This window comes from Aricia agestis, chromosome 3, assembly GCF_905147365.1.
Source record: "Aricia agestis chromosome 3, ilAriAges1.1, whole genome shotgun sequence".
Lineage (NCBI taxonomy): Eukaryota > Metazoa > Arthropoda > Insecta > Lepidoptera > Lycaenidae > Aricia > Aricia agestis.
This window is the reverse complement of record NC_056408.1, coordinates 22,485,764-22,503,422: the sequence shown is the minus strand read 5'-3', so window position 1 is coordinate 22,503,422 and position 17,659 is coordinate 22,485,764. Positions and strand designations below refer to the sequence as shown.

The 17,659-nt window shown below is 40.0% G+C and overlaps 1 protein-coding gene and 1 long non-coding RNA gene across 2 annotated transcripts; one reads left to right on the top strand and one right to left on the bottom strand.

The window, feature by feature from the left end:
- Positions 1–1,406: 1,406 nt before the first annotated feature.
- LOC121725687 lies at positions 1,407–2,377 on the top strand. The gene is made up of 2 exons (XR_006035421.1): positions 1,407–1,711; positions 2,209–2,377. It is a non-coding gene; the product is annotated as an uncharacterized LOC121725687 (long non-coding RNA).
- A 2,690-nt stretch (positions 2,378–5,067) lies between these two features.
- LOC121725677 (programmed cell death protein 4) lies at positions 5,068–17,173 on the bottom strand. The gene is made up of 10 exons (XM_042112729.1): positions 16,725–17,173; positions 11,750–11,910; positions 10,937–11,038; positions 10,092–10,209; positions 9,515–9,674; positions 9,054–9,143; positions 7,998–8,130; positions 7,663–7,773; positions 6,623–6,762; positions 5,068–6,090 (listed from the first exon to the last, which is right to left on the bottom strand). Exons 1-10 carry the CDS (start codon positions 16,969–16,971, stop codon positions 6,018–6,020), a joined length of 1,335 nt encoding a protein of 444 aa, XP_041968663.1. The 5' UTR covers positions 16,972–17,173; the 3' UTR covers positions 5,068–6,017.
- Positions 17,174–17,659: the final 486 nt, after the last annotated feature.

Genomic DNA, 17,659 nt, shown 5'->3' with positions numbered 1-17,659 from the left:
CTCGCGCTATAAACTGAAGTCCACGCGGACGAAGTCGCGGGCAACAGCTAGTATTATTACATAAATCTTATAACACCATAATTTAAAAATATATGTTCAATTTAAAACGCATTCCCCTCGCGGTTGCGCCGACGCCGAGTCCACAGGCGACTCAGCAAAACGACTGCGACTGTTGCTGGTCGCCCCGCACCTCCCCCGCGGGCGAAAACTAATGGGGATAATGAGAGCCGCAAGGCTCCGAAGAGTCGCGAGACTAAGGAGAGCCGCAAGGCTACGAAGAGCCGCAAGGTGGAGCCTTCTCGGCCTGGCAAGGACGAGAGCAGGAGGTGCGATGAGGAGGGCTTCATACTGGTGGAGAGGAAGAAGAAGAAGCCCGCCGCCCGCAACCATCGCGGCACCGCACCATATGTACCTGAGCTGCGTCTGCGGAGCGAGGTCCCCGCGACGCCCCTGTACATATCTCGCCTGCACTGGTCCATGGAGGTCGAGGACGTCGTCAACTACATCAGTAAGAAGACATCCCTCCACTTGAGGGTCGAACGTCTGCAGTTTCGCCACAAGGTCAACTTCAGTTCCTTTGTGGTGAGAGTACCGACGCTTCTTCTATCGACCTTTGAAGCGGAGGAATTCTGGCCGACTGATGTGGTCTATCGGAGGTTCCGGGGGAGACTCCGGAACGAAGCGAGTCATGTCACTGGCAAAACGTGACAGTGTTAGATTTTAAGAATATATATAAAATATGTATGTGAGTTTAAGGTATTTATTATATAATTGATATTATGTATGATTTAAGGTATTTGTTATATCATATATGGGCCTCTGATGCCCGAAATAAATGATTTGATTTGATTGAACTATCTTTATAAAGTTCAATTATGTTACTTAATATAACTTCTTTATCATTAGCAGTCGACATGGCGCACTCGTGATTCGTACCAAAATAAACACGAAAATTACATTAGCGCCACATCATTGATAAAGGTAGCACTCGTACGTCTTCACAGCTCCCGCAGTGAGGTGCGAATGAAGCGTCTAAAACTCTAAACCTTATTCCACCTTTTTAAATAGTTCCTAAATGGAATGTGTGAGGATGCTAAATGATTTAGTCAGTCAGAAGCCACACTTTTTCCGATTTAGTACACTAATTAGGATCCTAACTTTCTAAATGCTATTCCACTTGACTAAATTTAGTTACTGAATCATTTAGACGTCTAAATTTAGTAAGGTGGAATAAGTGCTTTACGGTTGGCATATCAAAAATTAGTTCTAAGCTTTTTATTAAAAAAAAAAAGTTTATTTTTGGGGATTCACTGACTTGCTGAGTGCTGACAATATATACTAGTAATCTGTGGTGCTTGGTGCTGTGGTTTATGGTGCTGACTACTTACGTGGGGATTTACCAAATATATACTAGTAATCTGTGGGATTTACCATTTACGCATTTCAATTCAGATATTTTGACCACACAATATCCAATCGCTAGCTACTACAAGTACTAGTGTGCCTAGTGCCTACTGTGTAGTTTGTTTATCGGTTACCACCAAATATATACTAGTAACCTGTGACTAGTTATCTGTAGTTACCACTTACCGTAAGTTCTACGTTACAGTATTCAGCATAGAGCTTATGACGTAGTGATTATATTCTCTCTGATAGAGCTGAGAGCAATATAATACATCGGATAGTATTCAGCTAAAGTCATCGAGCTAAAGTAAGTCAAAACAGAAAAAGATCTTTTATGAACAAAACCATTATCACAGCCACATCACACTTTTGCCTCGCACCATAAATTACACATTGGTGTTTGCTATTTGTTAGTTCATTAGTTGTTAGCGTTACTGAATAAATGATTCATTACTTGTTAATATTAACTACCCAAGTGCCGAGTCACAATATTATTGTTATTTACGTTGTGGTTAAGGGTAGGTACCTAGTCCTTATAGCACAATTATTATATGACTGACCATTTCGTAGTAAATTACCCGAGTCGTACGCATTGGCCACTGGGTAGCTTGAAGAAATGTATTTTAGTTGCACGCTTGTTAAAAACAAATATTAAACACTTCAAACGTTTATATGTTATTCTGTCAGAGTTTTTCACATGGAGTTTCTTACGTCTTAGGAAAATGTATAATTCATAATATTAATATGTATTATGATGCTACTACAACTTTGTGATAGGTATAACATACATTGTATGTCTTGCAGATGACGGGGTCAGTGCTGAGCACTATAGTGGTGTTAGCGGTGGCATTGGTAACGGCGGTGGTAGTGGTGATGAAACACAACCCGCCACCGCAGTACAACACGTACGGCGAGAGAAAGCAGAGGCAGTAAACTTGCCCATAGACGGTCCTCGAGATAAGTCACCAAAATTCAAAAATAAAAAAAATGGTATACAATATTGCATCTCGACTCGTGGCTCAGACTAGTAGAGCCTGCACTAAGTAACGGCCGCATTCAGTGACATTTAATGATTACTTAACTTTAATTTAATGAAGAATTTGACGATGCATGGGGCTTATGTCAAAATCTTCATTTAATTACAGTTAAGGCTGCACTCAGAGTTCTCAAAGTGGAACAATAATTACCCGATTCAATGTGGCACACATTTTTTAAAACGGCTACCGTGTCACCCGCCATGTTCAAAAAGGTTTATCGTTTTTCTTGGTTTTCACACGTGTATTAAATGCAAAGACCTTTAATTATGTCATTGATGCTTAAATATAATTAATATAAAATTTTGACATTATCTGTCAAACTTATCATTCAATTGAAGGTTAATCACCTTGTTAATCATAATTAAATGTCTCTGAGTACGGCGGTAAGTTCTAAATCATAATTTCATGCAAAAATATGACAACCTATAGGCACTAGGCAGCTATAATAGTCTGTCAAGGAAGTGAAGAAATTAAAAAGTGGCAACATCGTAGTGTCCCTTTCAAATCAATCTAAGAAAAAGGGATGAAACTACGATGTTGCCACTTTTTAATTTCTTCACTTTCTTGACAGACTATAAGTAATGTTTTATTAGTTTTAATAGTAAGACATAAGAATTAAATGCATAAAATTTTGCTTATTTCTGCATAACATGTATTGTTGTTATTAGGAACATACCAATTTGTGATATAATTAGCAATAATATTATAATCTCAATTATTTTGTATTATTTTACAATAAATCATATTACAAATATTTGGTTCTTTGAATATTGTAATAAAACAGCGAAATATATAGAACATCATACTTTAATATCGGCATACAATCATCTCTCAACTAATTCGCAAAAGAACTTAACACTAACAAAATGACAACATACAGTGCACTAGTAACACTTGCGAGGGCCCGTCTTGGTTCATATATTTATGGCATTAAGAGCCCCCACCGACTACAGACTTTTAGTCGGCCGATAATTTGACCAAATTTGGATTTCAGTACATTATTATCGGCCGATACAAATCGTTTAGTGTGCGCGTCTTTATACATCTTCGTACTGATTAAGCTTTCGATCCAACTATCGGCTGACTAAAAGTCTGCGGGGGCTCTAAATTGCATTATCCAAACATTTACATTGCAATTAGTATTATGCATTTTTCGAACTCCACGACAAATGTTACTAGTGTCTGCATTACAATGCACTTAAAGAATCTATTTTATTGCTGTTATTCGTATATCGAGGTGTAGGAGAGCGCCACAGAGTAGGGGAGGACAGTAGGATCACGAGTCTCGTGCAAGGCACTTCCGGTTACTGTCAGGCCCGCCTGCTATTTTGCGGCTGCCGTAGGTCGCGCACAATTTCAAGATTGCTCGGCAAAAATGGAGGGGGAAGGGAAAGTGTTCCATTTTAAGTTTTTTTTGGTGGCACGAGGAGAGAGACATTCTGAGCAGCTATTTTACGTTATTGGTAGTTATTGTTTAGCGCCAATTTCCCCCTTCAGTTTTGCCAAGCTATATAATAGTCAGTGTACTGTTACCCCCTTCCTAATAAAAATACACAGCGAACTTTAAAGGTCTGCTCGATTTTGTCAGGCACATTGGCAAATGACAAACATTTAAGTAATCATACACTTACTACTTCATCGGACCTTCGCTACAGTACAGAGCAAAGTCTTCTCGAGCCACACTGACATTAGCAACTCACTGAGTCGGCCATAACAATAAAGAAAAAGAAAATACATGTTTATTAGTAGGGTGAAATCGGACTAGAGCGGCACGCGGCACGCCGCACGACACAATGCGACACTTCACTTCTATAATAGAACTGACGTTTTACAAACGTCCGCGTCAGTTTTATGAAAGTGAAGTGTCGCGCCGTGTCGTGTCGTTCTAGTGCGGTCTCACCTTAAGGGGTTTAAAAGTTTCAAAGCACGCTATTTGTACGACAATGTCGCCGCTCGCCTGCGACTGTTGCTAAATTCAACTTATGATTTAAATCTTTATGGCAATTTTACAACGAAACGTACATTTTTTTCGTAGCGACGCAAAATGTACTCACAGTATTGATCATATACAAACTCAGAGATATTTATAATATCAAATTATCAACTATCGAACATCAATTTCAAAAACTGGAACACGAGTTATTTCTTGGGACGATACCGACCTGGACAATTTTTCTTTTCTGTGACGTCAGAGTGTGGAAACGTAAAGCCACGTGGAGGCCCTCGGTGATCGATGGTCATAGTTATTTTATTCAAGGTGTTACAAAACAGAGCGATAACTCTTCAGAGTGTGTGTGTCCCTTATTCACTGCGAAATAGCATCACTGACAGAGTTACCTTTGATTTCTAATTTTCAATGAGAAAGGAAACGACTACAAGAAAACTTTTATCACGATGTTGCAATGCATACTAAAATGACTAGAATACTTTTTATCACAAATTCGAAATAAGAGAATTATAACCATGTTTTTTTTTGCTCATACATTGCATTTAATTAAACATTTGATTATGTAATATATTATATAGGCACCGAAATTCCGTTTTTTCTTTAAAAAAAATCGCCCAGGTTGATATTGTCAAAAATGTTTTAAACAATTTTTGACACCTAAATGCACAATGATATTTCTATACACCGATTAAAATTCTTTTATAAAGTTCGAATATGCGTTACTTAGGTACAAGCTTTATAACTGGCACTCGCTAGCTCAGAGTACAGGTAAAGTAAATCTAATATCTGGATATTAAAAAAAATCACGTTCATTCTTATTTAAAAAAAATGCACATCAAATGCAATATTTTACAACCGATCAGATATGAAACAGTTGAAACTGTTTCATATCATATGCAGCATCCACGTCAAATATTAAATTTGTTGTGCACCCAACTCCTTATAAACTATATATAGATTTTTAAACGACTAAACCTACGCCACTTCTACACTGCGACATTTCCTAGTTAAATTCATCCCTTCATTAATAATTAATATCTCATGTTTTATATCACAATTCAGACGCCATTGTAATTTTAAAGCAAAATTCAAGGCGAAACCGCACTCATACGACACAAACGCGACGCGACACTTTGCTTCCATAGAACTGACGTGTGTAAAGCGCGATCTCACCTTAAACCTCATCCTTTCTACATAATATATTATTTTTCGTATTCTTGTCTCTATGGGGGCGGCGACAAAGACACAGTCGAGAGGGAAAGAGATGCATTAAATGGAAATGTCGCTTACATAGCGCCATTACACAGCAGACTGACGATACAATTTCAAATTTGTGTACGCACGGGTGCGTACGGCCCGCATCGTTAGCGTACGCGGACGCTAGTTTGCGTATACGACGCTTGAGTTTTAAATAAAATTTACATGTAATTATTTATACAAATTGTACAGGCGGTTGGCGGTGGGTAAAATAGTTAAACGTCTGGTATATTGTACATATAAGGTAAAATTATTATACAGGTTAAAGTTCTTTGGGACTCTACGCCTGAGATCTATGAAATACCAGTTGTATAAGTGCAAGCATTACTTGTGTGTATCTGTCTGTGTGTGCGGCGCCGTGCGTGTGTAAGTTACTCGCGCAGTTTGAGCGCGTGATCCTTGATGATGCCGCCGTCGCCCTCCGACACGAACCGCTTGCGTCCCCTGAAATATACAAATAAAATAATGTTAGTATTTCTACCTACGCAAAAATGTTACGTATTCGTATCATAAAACTTGGAAAAACAAAATCAAAGCCTCTTATATTGTTACTGATTACATAGTTTTAACGATGGGGTGTTATAAATTTATAATATTTAAATTAAATCGAGTTACCTACTACCCTGGTGATGGATTGTCTACGAAGTAAATCAACGTAATTTCGTTACTTATCGGTAATAAAGAAGTTGACTTTCTTTTGGATAAGATAAGATCTTATCTAAAAGAAAGTCAACTTATTTATTACTCATGACTTTCTTTTACATAGCATCAAATAATGAACAATTATTTACCAGTAATCACCAGAGCTGCAAACAATGTCACACAAATTGTACTTAGATTCTCCAAAGCGATTGGTGACTACTGACAAAAAATTGCTGATAAGTTACCTACTGACATCCGATAATAAGGATTACACTGCAATAATCACGCCAATACTCATTAGTCATTACTGAGACTGCTGAGACAGTTCTCTCACCTGGTAGGCATGCGCTTGAGCACCACGTCGCCCAGACGGAACCGCTGTTGGCAGCGCTCCACGAAGCGGTCGAGCACGATGTACGCCAGCGGCACGTCCAGCACGATGTCGCTCATATCCTCCACCACGCGGAGGAAACCCTGAGGGGGGAGGGTATTAGCACTCTGTTGTCTATGGTAATGACTTCCATGACTTTCTCATGTCAATGTTCAAGTGATTGTGCAGTACACAAATACTCTTGACCGATAATAATAATTACTAGCTATTTGACCGAGCTTTGCTCGGTATTCCATAAAAATTACATTTTTTAAAAATGATTCCTAGCTAGATCGATTTATCGCCCCCGAAACCCCCTATATACTAAATTTCATGAAAATCTTTGGAGCCGATTCCGAGATTCCAATTATATATATATATATATACAAGAATTGCTCGTTTAAAGATATAAGATAAGATACATTATCGGTCACGAGTAAATCGACACGAATGGCGCGATTTCTGGCGCAAGACAGACTTTTACATGCCTGTTCCTGTATATTACACAATTTTTTTTTACTATCAGCGTCATAAGTCATAACATAACTGATGACTGATGACTATAGTAAGCTCTAACGTTCTAAACATACGGCAAAAAAGCGTCCGCCACATTTACCGACTCATACGTAGGTTGCCACTCGCTATATCGCTTTTCGCCGCTTCTTTCTACGGCTAATGGTGTTTGTAGCAGGGTCGTATCACGAAACCATTTTGAGACTCAAACTAACGAATCAGTAGGCCTACTACGAAACCGTCTTGAGACTCAAACAATCGGTCGAGAATGCTGCGTCCTGCTCTAACGACGTCATTTCACGTTTGTTAGAGTAGGAGGCGGCATTCTCATCCGATTGTTTGAGTCTCAAAACAGTTTCATGGTACAAGCCCAGAATGCCGCGTCCTACGCTAGCAATGTCATTTCACGTTTGTTATAGTAGGAGGCGGTATTCCGATTCGTTCGAGTCTCAAAACGGTTTCGTGGTACGGCCCCTGGTGACAAGACTCACGTGATCCATCTGGTCCGGCGTGACGATGACGGAGCGGCGCAGCTCGGCGAGGAAGTTGCACAGCTGCTCCTCCACGTTGGTATTGATAGACTCCACCGCCAGCAACACCGTCTGAAGTTATATTATTACCACTATTAAGTAAATGTGATTCACCTGGCAAGTGGTATACATAATTTTTGTGTGCCTGCGAGTGTCACACACAAACTAGAATAGTATAATCACTTTTTACACAAAATTTTATGTTCTTGGTACAAAACAATATGTTATGTTAGAATCAATCAGTGTATATGTTTGTGTGTGCGTTTTAGAGAGAGAGAGAGAGAGAGAGAGAGTACCTCGTAGACGAGCTCGTGGTGGAAGTGCGGCACCTCGAGGTCGCGCACGCAGCGCAGCGCCTCGCCCACGTCGCCCGACGTCAGGTACTCCTTCAGCAGCAGCTGGATCTGGTGGATCAGCGATTTCACCGGCCTGGATGTAAACAATTTATGTTATTATAGATCGTTTAAGGCGAAACCGCCCCAAGCGACACCGCGCTGCAGCGGCGCGACGCGACACTTCACGTTCCATTATCCATAGCAGTGACGTTTCCGAGGTCCTATAGTACGGCTATGTCATGCGATTTCAAACAAACATTAATTCACCATGACGTGCCGCGTTGCTACGCAAAAGGTGTAGCTACGCCTAAAGCCGCGTTTCCACTAAGTAAATGTTGGACAACAAGTTGCCCAACATGTTGAAAGTCAGCGCGGAACTTGAAAAACGTTGTCTGTCTACGCATCTATTTTACGTCAGTCGTCACCAACATGTCGCCAAAAGGAACTTGTGTTGATTTCAGAGGCAGTGGTTATAATATTTTTATAGTCTCTGTGAGCAGTATCCCATAAACATTGATAGTTTTGGTACAGTTCGATTTATTTGAGCACTCGTTCATTACGCCATACTACGAATATTGTTGCACGCGTCTCTACTCGACAACAATAATTATTGATGCGATTCTCTTTAAACAAACAACAAGCCGCGCGTCATGTTGCGCACCAGCTGGCAACGTCGCGCGCTGTTGTGCAGCGTTGCCGTACATGTTGAGCGTCACGGGTCGCGCGCTAAATGTTGCCTAGTGGAAACGCGGCTTAATGCGATCTCAACTTTCGTGCTATTTTACCCCTGTTATGATATGATCTTTTTGCCAACGACGTAAGGCTTACATCCCTTAATGAAGAGATCTAAAACTTTCTTTTGACAAATGCCAAGCTATATTATGTTGTTTAATAATCCTGTTCAAAACGGAGTCGAACGGAAATTGTTAATAATCCTAAAGGGTTGGGCAAGATGACGTAGAGGCTCAAGCTCAACATAAGGATAGAAGGTTTTAAAAAGATAACAATGTGTTGTACCTGATACCACCTCCAACGCCCCAAATGTTGTCTAACCGCACTAACCCCTGTTTCATGGACAGCAAGGTCTCCGCCCTCTGCAACGCTTGTCTGAAACAACACATTTTATTAATATCACTGTATTCAATTAGCGGTGCGACGCGACATTTCATTTTCTATAGTACTGACATTTTGTAGTTCCACTGCCGCCTAGTACGGCTTAACTCAAACGATTTCATACGAAAGCTGTGACGGGTCGCGTCGCTCCGTGCTCCGGTGCAGCGTGGTGTCGCTTAGTGAGGTCTCACCTAAACTACAATTAAATATCAGATATCAAGCTATCGCGGTTCTTAACACACAGCCTGGATATAAACAAGGCAGACAGTGAAGTCTTAGTTATATCCCATTTTTGCTCTTTGAGTATGGTAGACTAAAAAAAGATTTTTTCGATAGCTTCATTAAAAAAAACAACTTGTCATCACCTGGCGGGCGCGCTGAGTTCGGCCAGCGCCTGCTGCTGCACGAAGCGCGGCGGCAGGCAGTCGTCGGCGACGCACCGCGCAATGAAGTTGGACAGCAGCGCCGGCGCGTCCGGCGTGTCCAGCATGCGGTCCGGCAGGCTCTCCAGCAGCCGCTCGAACGCTGAAAGTAGTATTATTTATGAAATTCGTAGACATAATATGTCTGTGATCGTTTTTTATTGGAATCTACCATATTCCAATAAAAAACCGACCGACAGCGAAGTTTTAGTAATAGGGTCCCGCTTCGACCCCTTTGGCATGGAACCGTAATATTGAAAAGTAGAAAAATGTTGTATTAGTCTAACCTTAACATTGATTCTTATCAGACTTCGAAAAAGAGGTTATATATCTTTTTCTGACATCTACATAATATACTTATATTATAAACAAGTAGAATTTGTTTATTTAAACGCGCTTAATTTGAAAACTACCTCGGGGAAGGACATGGGCTACTTTTTTGCAGAGAAATCTAAGGCTCCCGAGGAATTCCTTGTTAACGAGGGCGGAGCCACGCGAAACGTCCGGTCCGGTTAGTTACCATAGGCTATGTCCTTGGCGGAGAAGACCCTGCCGTAGAGGTCGGAGATGAGCACAGAGGCCATCTCGCAGTGGGACGGCTTGTGGTCCAGCGCGATCTCGATTATCGTCTCCACGATCTGCAAAAAGAAAAGCATAAATTGCGTTCGCTTTAATTAGCTTTTATGAGCATTATAATGAATACAAAATATGTCTGTAAACTGCTTAAGGGCGTTCGCTGCGTTGAGCGTGTGCCCGGCGCGGCTGCACGTCGCGGCCGCCCGCCTGACCGTCGCAGGCGGCCGCGACGGTCACCTGTCTCTCGCAGCGGCCAGTATAATTTCGATTCGAATTTTATTGATATACCTAGCCAACAGACGACGACGCCGACGTGTACAAAGGCGTCAGCCAATCAGCCCATTTGTCACGTCTAGATTGTTGACCCGTCGCGTCGCCCGCGGGGCGGGCACCGCTGCACGTACCGCGTGCGACGGCTGAACCGCCTCACGCAGCGCTGCTCTATGGGATGACATGAAACAAGCACGTCTCGCGGGTGGCCGCGCCGGGCGCACGCTTAAAGCAGCGAACGCCCTAAGTGGTGCGCAGTGCCTAGTACTTAATTGATTTCCCAGCTTTGCTTTAGCTTGTCAAAAGTGCATGAGGTCCGATGACAAAATGTTAGTCTTCTTATGTCTATTCTTCCATACTTTCTATGATCACACTAAGCTCGTCTGGTTTGGAAATTTTTACTTAAATAATAGAGCAATAGAGATGAATATGCTTTGCCCGCCGTCCGACAAAACAAAAAACACGACGCGTTAGTTGAACCTCAAACCCCTGCTCACTCATCAAGTAGGTGGTACTTACCAGGTGGCTCCGCATGGCGGTGACGAACTCGAGGAAGTCCTCGGCGGCGGCGTTGGTGTCGCCATGCTCGAAGTACTCCAGTATCACAGGCTCCGACTTGCGCTGCAGACAAAGAAATATATCATATTAAATTAACACAAATTTCGTTAATAGTTTCAGAAGAACAACATCAACTTAATATGGTGTACCATCTACGTTCTACATTGTCGTTCAACAACTTTATATTGATATTCAGCTCCCAAACCGATTTTTAATCAAATTAGTGCGGTGAATCCTGAAAGAGTAAAGAAGATGTCTGTGTCAAAAGTTAAAAAGAAAAATAAAGTTAAAAAAAACATAATTTCTCTCATTTGCCAAGTTTCGTTTATGGTGGACATACCGGGATTTGATATTTGCCTACACATATTATGTGCTTGCAGTATCGTAAGCTTTTAAACGAAATTAGAGGAGAATATGTAGTTCACTTTGTTTACAATACATACAAATTGCAAAACAGATAATCTCTGTTTATTTTCGTTGCAGACTTAATCGATCATTTTTATCGTAATCTAAATCCCACGCGATATTGCAAATTAAAAATGTTTTTTTCCGTCTTTAGAACTAGAAATTTTGTATCAATAACGAGACAATTGGGCCAAAAAGTAGGTTCTACCGTAGCTGGATAATCCGTGTAACTGCGCCGCAGGCTGGAAAAGATTGGGAACCCCTGGCCTATTCCTTTATATTTCTTTTTAACTTTGTTAAGAAGACAAAGTTAAAAAGAAATATAAGAAGAACCCTGGTAAGTGTTATCATGGCGACGGTGTAACTCACCACGATCTCCTCGGGCGAGGCCTCGACGATGACCTGCTTGAACTCGACGTCGCCGTTGGTGATGGCCTCCGGGTCGTAGTTGGGGTCGTTCTGGTCCTCCACGTACTCCTCCAGCAGCTCCGACCCCGGCAGACCCCACACTCCCTTGCCGCCGCCGCCACCTGAGAATAAATAAAAAAAACTTTAAAACCTGGTAACAACTATCAATAGATGTAATTGATTGTACTGTTGGTTCTTGGTGGAAATTCATGTTGAATACTAATAAAACACCATTTTTCGTGCACTTTTTCCACTATATTCAGAAATAATTATAAATTTTAACAAATTACACGACCGGTTTCGAAATAAATCACCATTCAGGTACACCTGAAGATAATTTATTTCGAAACCGGTCGTGTAATTTGTTAAAATTTATAATTATTTCTGAATATAGTGGAAAAAGTGCACGAAAAATAGTGTTTTATTAGTATTCAACTACCAATAGTTTTGAACCCGCGACCTCCGAGTCGAACCAAAAATTCTAATTCCACTGGACCACGAAGGTGTATAATTATTATTATTATCCATATTAATATTATAAATGCGAAAGTACGTCTGTGTCTGTTACCTCTTCACAGTTCACGCCCAAACCGCTGGACTGAACTTAAAGGTATGGACATACTTCGTCTCGGAAAGGACATAACATGATGTTTTTTGCGGTATAAAAATGTACGGTACGAATTTTTGCGCAAGTCGCAACGGAGGGCGTCATAAAGTTAATTTAATAAATGGTATTTCGTTTGCTTGTTTGCAAATTGCATTGAATGGACTCCGAAAGTCGAAAGTTCTAACCGACAAGCTTTTTGTCAGAGCAAACTGTACAGTAGCCGCATGATACTCTGTCTAGCGTACACATTACTCTTGTTTTAATTTCGTGCATATTTCTAAAGAGGTTTATTAACTAAGCTAACCATAACTACGTAATATATAGAAGCAGCGATAACAGAACTCCGTGTGCGAATCGAAAGATGCGTAACGTTACGACTCTCGTACTCGTTACGTGGGTGTTGATAAATCAATACTGCGACCGATGTCTCGACTATTACAGCTGGTATATTTTTAACCTTCACAAACCATCTGTTTAAACATAAAATACCAGTTTTCTTTTAAAGCTCAGCGTCACGCAGTTCTTAATAGAGTCCGAATTCCGATTTGTGTTTGATTTCGATTCCTGTAGTTCAAGCACAACAGTCTCACGATCCTTACTAGTAACATAAATGCAAAAATGTGTCTGTCTGTTTGTTTGCCCCTTCATGTTTAAGCAACTGAATAATTCAGTTGTGTGTCTTTCTGTTACCTCTTCACGCTCAAACCGCTGAACCGATTTTGCTAAAATTTTACATGGAGATACTTTGAGTCCCGGGATAGGACATAGGATAGTTTTTATCAAGGAAAAATTTACGGTTCCTGCACGATAAACGAGTTTTGGCGCAACGGAGTTGTTGCATGTACATATAATTCAGTTAATCTCTGGTCTCTACATAGCGATAGTTCATTTTGGGTTCGACGTGTCCCGAGTCCCGACCTTGTATTATCTATCATTTGAACAAAAACATTTCGTGATATCTGTGCAACACCGCTTATCTCCTTATCTTATTGTTGTGGTGACAACAAAACAACATGTTACTAGTGTAGGTGTGGCAAACATACAATTTTAGAACCAAGAGACGATTATTTTTAACCGACTTCTAAAAAGGGAGAAGGATGAATGAATATGTGAATTTTATTAATGCTAGAAGCCACACAGGACTTAGGAACAGATAAAAAAATTATTACTTTGACTTTAACTTGTTTTAACAGATCTGTTACATTAGAAAAAGCTCTCGAGTCTCGATAGATACAGCGTATCCATTATGTGACTATTTTTATTAGTCCCTTCCTAATGGTTATAGTATAACAGAACTTTAAAAGGCCGTAAACAAGTTTAGCGCGTCCACACATGTGGACAAGGGAACTCTAATAATAGTGAGTTAGGACGAAAATAACGTGCCGGCGACAGAGCCGCCTGCAAGCCGGTCGAGTCATGGACGGTCACAACTCACACTGCACGCTGTGCATCACAAGTCACAACAACATACTATTAACATACATAGTACACTGCACAATTAACCCACAAGCTGGTTGCTATGTACAACCTTATTGCTATATAGGATTTGTCGCCGACAGTACAATAAAATGGCTCATACTATTATCATTGCTACAGTGTCTGCCTTTCTGTCTGTTACATTTTTGCTTAAACCGCTTTTGATAAAATAAGATTTGACATGGAGATACTTGAGTCTTGGGAAAGACATAAGATAGTTTTTAGTTAAAAAAACAGGTAGTACACGATGGTACACGCGCAATAATTTTGGCGGAACGAAGTTGCAGCAACAGTTTAGTAGTTTAGTTTTCACTAGGGGATATTTGTCTTGTTTTGTCATGTTGTCGCAACATGTCGCCCGACGTCGCAGCGACATTAACGGGTTTATGAAATAAGGAGGCAAACGAGCAAACTGGTCACCTGATGGAAAGCAACTTCCGTCGCCCATGGACACTCGCAGCATCAGAAGAGCTGCAGGTGCGTTGCCGGCCTTTTAAGAAGGAATAGGGTAATAGGGGAGGGTAGGGATGTGAAGGGAAGGGGAGGATAGGGAAGGGAATTGGGCTTCCGGTAAACTCACTCACTCGGCGAAACACAGCGCAAGCGCTGTTTCACGCCGGTTTTCTGTGAGAACGTGGTATTTCTCAGGTCGAGCCGGCCCATTCGTGCCGAAGCATGGCTCTCCCACGTATATCCGGTTGCGGGACTTGTCGCTGGCGACATACTGTTCACCACTGACTAGTGTGAAATGTGAATAATAATATGTCGAGGGACAAAGTTGCAGGGACAAACTACGTAAATGCCCGACGACTTGTCTCCGCGACATGTCCCCTAGTGAAAACGCGGCGCGGGAATATAATTGCACAACCCGTCGATCGTGGAAAAACGAGACACAATAGAATTTCTATTGTATCTCGGTCACCGGTGACCGTATGGGGCTTGATTAATTTTGCAGATTTCATGTTTACATTTAGTTTGAAATTAAGTTTTAAGATATCATGTTTCTTGTGCTTGTGACTAAATATTGTTTAGTTATTGCACACAAAAGTGTTTATTCTGTAACTATAACAATTATTGCAGAAGATAACAGTATCATGTTGTGGTATAATGTACTGAATTCTAACTTTTGACTAAAAATAAAATATTATTTCTTTTAGTAAATGGACGGTACAGTAAATATTAAATAACAGACATTTACAAAAATACACAATGATAAGTAGTTACGGTATGGCAAAGCAAATACAACATATTGTTCTATTGTGTCATTTGAGTCATTCATTTCATACTGGGTGATGCTGGGTGTGTCGTTTTATGTACTTCATTTTAAGAACTATTTAGAGGACTATACATATAAATTATTGTAATACTATTTGAGTTGAGTCTGCATCAAAGAATAGATAAAGCATTTCAAATACTTCATCAATAAGTAAATTATTTTGAAATACTTTGATAAAGTATTTCAAAATAATTTACTTATTGATGTGAATTTTACTTACAGCAGCCTGCGCATAACATTTAAAAATCTGTTGTGTCTGACTCTGTGATACCCACAATGGAGGTGTTAAACAGAAAAAACAATAAAAATAGATTAAAGATCCATCCATACAATAAATATTGACCATTCAAAAACCAGAAATATCCACAACTTAAAAGTAAACTGCCATATTCTAATGTTAATTGCTTGACCTCTGTCACAACAAATATACTTTGAGCAAATCCAATAATCCTGCTTGAGCAGCTTGATTTTATTTTAGTAAGTATAAAATTAAAAATAAAATAGTCCGACTTGACCTCTAACTATAAATCCATAGTAGTTTTATGCAAAACCTCTTTACAAACAATGAATTGATTTAGAAGAATTTAGTATAATATCTAAGATATATTTTGAGTCTAGGGAAAGGACATAGCTTTTAATTAAGCAAAATAGAGAGAAAATTTCAATTCAAATTCTAAGACTTGAAAATGTGTTTCTTCTGAGATGTTTTATGCCTCACTCATTGTAATTAGCATTTAGCAGTAAGATTGTTTACTAGCTACACAAGGTCACGTAAGATCATTCTGTAGATCTATATTATCATATTTTGAAACGCCAATTCAAGTTACTGTTTATCATAAAATCCTTTGGGTGTTTCTTTTATATGACACACTTTGAGACTTTGTCCACTTTGCTATGCTATTTAATATGTTGTGACAACTACGACAAACATAAACTGGTAAAAAACTGGTTTGCCAACACATTTAAATACATATTTTGGTTATCAAATAAATGTAATGTGCCATAAACCATTTCCTACTTTGCAAGCCATGAATAAACGAATAGAAATAAAATAATAGCAGTTTGTTTTTATTTACACTGTAAAGATGTTGAACAGCTGTTATTTGTAAACAGTGCAATAAATATTTTGTTGTTTTCAACCAATATTCTTGATGAAATGGCGCTGAATATCCTAAAACGTCAAGTTACGTCCATCTCACGACCCAAATACCAAGCAGTCCCAGAATAAATAGTTATAGCCTTGAAGGCAGAAAGTTGTTTACAAGCAATTATTGCATAACGAGTCATTCAACTTATAGCGACCTACGCCAATCAGCTCGGGTCTCGGCCGCCGGTATCGGCGTTTCCAAAATACTGCGCAAAAGCCCAGTGCGATTGCGTGACCTTGGAGACGCAGGTATACCGCAGCGTAAATACATAATACCCCATGGCGCCGATGCCGGTGCGTAGTAAACAATAGTAATGTAAATATATCCCATATGCACCTCTGTTCACGCCGCAGAAGCTTTCTGGAACTTTCCTCCGCCGGCAATCGATGAAACTCATGCATACTATTCATATAACAAAAGTTATTCTACCTTTCTTCGGTAGGCCCCGGCCGTGTCCGTTGCGTGGTCTTCGGCTGTTTTTCCAGCTGCGATATTTCGGCAGCGGGGTCGAGACCGGGCTCGGCCCCTCTTTGCTGTTGGAGCGAGAGAACTTTTTGCCTTTGCGCCGCAATTTATCGGGATGCGATGTCGCCGCCTCGCCGGCGGCCTGCACCGACATGGGCTTATCATTCTCGTCGATCGCCACGTTTTCCGAGTCGGATACCACCTCCATCATTGCGAGTAGCGACGGTAGCCGGCTTCTCGTTTGATATATCTCAATAAATGGAATATGATATTATTTCGACTATGATTATAGTCCTATATGATTCCACTTGGAAAACTACTCAAAAGATTGGTATACAATAAACAACGCAAGCAGACTCGCACACGTTTTTAGTTATTTGTTTTGAGACCACATTGACATTTGACGTGAAGTGAGCAAAATAACATGCTCCTTTGCATGAGTACCAACAATATGAAAAAAATAACCTACGTGTCGAAAGACTCTAACCTCTTTCCGTTATTGATTTGTCCTAGATTTACTGAAATAGAATTTTACATAATTAAAGAACTTTGTATATTTTGATAAATAATTAATAAGATATATTTATGTAAGGTTAAGAGACTACCTATTAGAATTTAATAAAAATCATTTAAATAAAAAGCACTTCATTGACTAGTTTCTAAGGTTGCCTTTCCTGTCATTGAGCAATTAGCGTTGACATTTCCTTCAGCAAGGAAGGACGTCACATCCTGTAAGTATTGCCAGGATAATAGTAGTAATCTCACAAAAATAAAAAAGTTTTCCCCTACATTTTTGAAACCATGTTTTTAAAAGGTTAAAAAATGTTGTAAATATAGTTAAATAACTACTTAGTTAAATAATATTTGAAAATCGAGGTCGAATTTTGTAAACTAAAATC